The 3,971-nt window shown below is 37.4% G+C and overlaps 2 protein-coding genes across 7 annotated transcripts in view; one reads left to right on the top strand and one right to left on the bottom strand.

Moving 5' to 3' along the window:
• LOC118737762 (NAD-dependent protein deacetylase Sirt2-like) overlaps positions 1-1,854 on the top strand; it is a 20,982-nt gene extending 19,128 nt beyond the window's left edge. Inside the window, exons 2-4 of the mRNA XM_036468508.1 lie at positions 130-227; positions 327-423; positions 511-1,854. Coding sequence (XP_036324401.1) covers positions 130-227; positions 327-423; positions 511-1,325 — 1,010 coding nt within the window. The 3' untranslated portion in view covers positions 1,326-1,854. The remainder of the gene's footprint in view (positions 1-129; positions 228-326; positions 424-510) is intronic.
• Positions 1-3,971, bottom strand: part of LOC118737760 (oxysterol-binding protein-related protein 8) — a 104,307-nt gene that overhangs the window by 85,055 nt on the left and 15,281 nt on the right. The window lies entirely within an intron of this gene.

Here is a 3,971-nt window from a genome sequence, read left to right as displayed (position 1 = left end):
AAATACTTTCGAGATTTTCAGTTGTTCGTATTTAAGGCTATCACCTACATAGGTACAATATTTTACATTCCTTTGAATGTAGTGCAATTGTTTAAAATATGTGTATTCATTACTGCATTTATTTTTTAGAAAGATTGGAATCCATTCGGACGAACTTAAACAGCCTCTTCTCTAGGCTCACTCTGCATGCTGCTAGTGACAACCTGCTGGCACAACAATCCGGCCAGGTATGTAAAACTAGCAATAAAATTCCTTTATAAACCTTGGCTTACATATCTAATATATATACTACATATATGTATGAATAAATTGGTTTCATTTTATAGGTCTTGGAAGATTTAACTTTTGAAAGCTTCCTGAAACACTGGAAAGACAACGGATTTAAAAGAATTATTACCATGGTTGGTGCCGGAATATCTACTTGTAAGTTGCATTTAGTAGTTGTGAAACAGGCAAAATTAGAAAAATAACGAATGTATTTCTCTTATACATATATATGTATAATTCTAGCTTCTGGCATACCGGATTTTCGCTCACCTGGTTCGGGCCTGTATGACAACTTGCAAAAATATAATTTACCGCATCCGACCGATATATTTGAATTGGATTACTTCATGGATAATCCAAAGCCCTTTTTTACTTTGGCCAAAGAACTTTATCCTGGACATTATATCCCATCACCGGCGCATTATTTTATACGTTTATTAAATGATAAAAAGTTGTTAACCCGGCATTATACGCAGAATATTGACTGTCTAGAGCGTTTAGCAGGTATACCAGAAGAGAAATTGGTCGAGGCACATGGCACATTTCATACAAACCATTGCGTCGACTGCAACAAATTTTATACGAAAGAATGGATGAAGGAAAAAATATTTGGTGACGTTTTGCCAGTATGCGAAGAGTGTAATGGTATTGTTAAACCGGATATCGTTTTTTTCGGCGAAAATATGCCAGATCATTTTTACACCAAGCCCCTGGAAGATTTTGACGATTGCGACCTTTTGATTATTATGGGTACATCTTTGGAAGTGTATCCCTTCGCTTCATTGGTTGCTAACGTTAAACCGAATTGTTTACGCGTGCTTATAAATAGAGTTGCTATTGATAAATTTTCGGGTCCGGACAAGAAACGCGATATAACGTTTTTAGGTGACTGTGACGATGCTGTATGGCAAATGGCCGACGTATTAGGTTGGACAAATGAATTGAAGGATTTGTGGAAACGAGAAAGCAGTCTATTTGAACAAGCTCGAAAGAAATCGGATACCAATGCCGACCAAGAAGCTAAAAGTCCGAGAATAAGTAAAAAGAATTCACGGTAAATACCACAAGCGTATAGATTATTAAAAGTAGTAGTAAAACTGGGATGGTGCAATAGATTTATAAACATCGAAAAGTTAAACAATTGGTGGATATAATCTAGTAGAAAAATATATTGACATCTATATCTATAGCTCTCGGCAATAACTACACAATTCAAAGTTCTGAAAATAAAAACTCATTATTGTTACGTGACCCTAATCCTTGCGTAATCCATGTCTAATATTTACTATTTACTGTAGTAATCATTACTACTTTAGTAATTAGTATTAATTAGATTAAGGGATTTTGTTTTTTGAAATTCGAACTGCGTCGTTATTGCAGAGGACCATCGATATATACAGATATGTATATGTATATAGAAATAGAAAATTATTGTGGTTGTTCACACTTGCCTGGTTATCAGGTTATCTGGTTAAAAAATATTATTGTTCGTGTATTTTATTGTTGTAAACTGAATAAAAAATATAACCACATAACCTGGTAACCAGTCAAGCGTGAACAACCTCATTGTCTTTAAAAACAATAAAAAGGAACAAATGAAAAAAGAAATCACTCAAAAGTCTAAATTAATTTCATATTTATATATATGGAGCTCTATATTTAAAAGAATAAGCTGGGTTCGCGGGTTTGGTTTCAAGCTCTGGTCAAAGTAACAAACAAAAAATATATAATTAAGTAATTTTTAGCAAAAAAACCGACTTCAATTGAAATATATATATATATATATATATATATATATTTCATGATTCAAATTAGTATGGGACCACCTGTGACACTACCTTTCCGATGCAAGATGCAAAATTATCGAAATCGGTGGACGTGGTCCAAAGTTATGCGGTAACATACATAAAAAAAAGTATCCCGACGAACTGAAGGTGGAAGTTCCGTTTTTTGGAAGTCGGTTAAAAAAGTTTTTTCTTAACAGCGGTCTTGATCGCCATTTCCCAGAAAGTTGCCATTGTACTCGATACTTTTCGTTCGATACTTTTGAACCAAGTACTGAGTACGTATCGAAAACAAATACGCGTATCGAAACCTGATACTAAGGCAAATTTGACCTCGGCAATTTTTCCTCCACTGTTATACCTAAGCGCGTTGTTCTTCATGGCTGTTAAATTGCCAGCAAAATCCGCGAGAAGGCGACAAAGTCGATATAATGCGACGTATACGAGGTCCAACTGAGCGATTGGAAAAGTAGAGCCCCACCAGATAGAAACTCTTTTCTGCGTCACAGCGATGCCTGGATGGATTGACTGACAAAACGCATAGAACATGGCGAGGCGGCACAATGAAAACGGTGCCTCAAACAAAACGGGTTAATTTGATTGGTAAAAAATCAGCTGGTTTGAATTCGTTCCATACATTTTTGTTGTTGTTGTTGTTGATTTGCCGCATATCTGTGCGTCAAAAGTTGTGAGCCTTAACTGGATGAATGCTCAGGATAGACGTTGTAAAGCCATCCTAAACTCACTCTTTAGGCGCGACTGCTAACATCGGGCGTCTATGTACTGCTCCTCCGGACAATACTTTCCTCACTGATTGACGCTATTAGATCCCGTTCACATGACAGGCGCTTCTCATCAGTTTTGATAAGAACACCTAGACGAATACCACAAACATACCTATTCGCTTTACTTCCTTATGCAACTTGGGGAGAGGCAGAACAGACTTTGCGGTTTTTGTTACCGATGATGCCGATGTCATCGGCATACGCTAGCATTTTCACGCTCTTGTAGTAAATTGTTCCTGAGCGGTTCAGTTCTGCAGTTCCTATTATCTTCTCCAACATCAGATTAAAGAAGTCACATGAAAGGGAGTCGCGCTGTCTGAAACCCCGTTTGGTGGCTAACGACTCGCAAAGGTCTTTCCCAATTCTGACGGAGCTGATGGTATTGCTCAACGTCATTTTCATCGCCTCATCAGACCGAGGAAATGCGCGAGCAATGTACGTACACTGAATTAGGCAATACGTCGAGAGATTAGTAGGCTGCAGAAGCTGCCAAAAAACAGTACGTCCCTCGCCCATACACTCCGAGGGCTAAACATTGACTTGGACCATATCCACACGACTGTGCAGCAAAAAAAATTATATACATATATATAGGGAATTGAAGGGGTAAGCGCAAGGCATATTGATGGAAAGAAAGACCAGAAAGAGAAGAACTTGTTTTCAGTTCACAAAAAAAAGAAACAACTAGCAGCCTTATTAGACTCGGCCAGAATCGCAGTTACAGCGTATACCAAGAAAAGGAAGTTCCATTCGCGTAGATTTGCTTAAGGATACGATAGATGTTGATGAAGGTCTTATAAACAAAAATTCAGTTTAATAAAGGAGTAAAAGTTAACAGATTCGTATTCGAGAAGAAACCGTCATTAAAACAGACATAGCTATTATGACACCTTTAAAGGAGATTAAATATTTGAACGAGTTATCGCTCATTACCAATAAAACGTTGCAACGACGACAAAAGATTGTAGCAAATGGTTAAAGGGAGAAGAGGCAATAGCAAGCCACCTATGCAGCCATAGCATGGCGGAAGATGGATTAGGCGATACTATTGTTGGCTGTTAGTTGCCTGCTGTTGATGGAAGTAAAATAAAAAAAAATACAAGTAACCGCAGTACAGTGCAGAAATGCAAGAGCA

This window comes from Rhagoletis pomonella, unplaced genomic scaffold (assembly GCF_013731165.1).
Source record: "Rhagoletis pomonella isolate Grant_MI unplaced genomic scaffold, Rhpom_1.0 Rhpom_scaffold_00004, whole genome shotgun sequence".
NCBI lineage: Eukaryota > Metazoa > Arthropoda > Insecta > Diptera > Tephritidae > Rhagoletis > Rhagoletis pomonella.
This window is presented reverse-complemented; position numbering and strand designations above follow the sequence as displayed.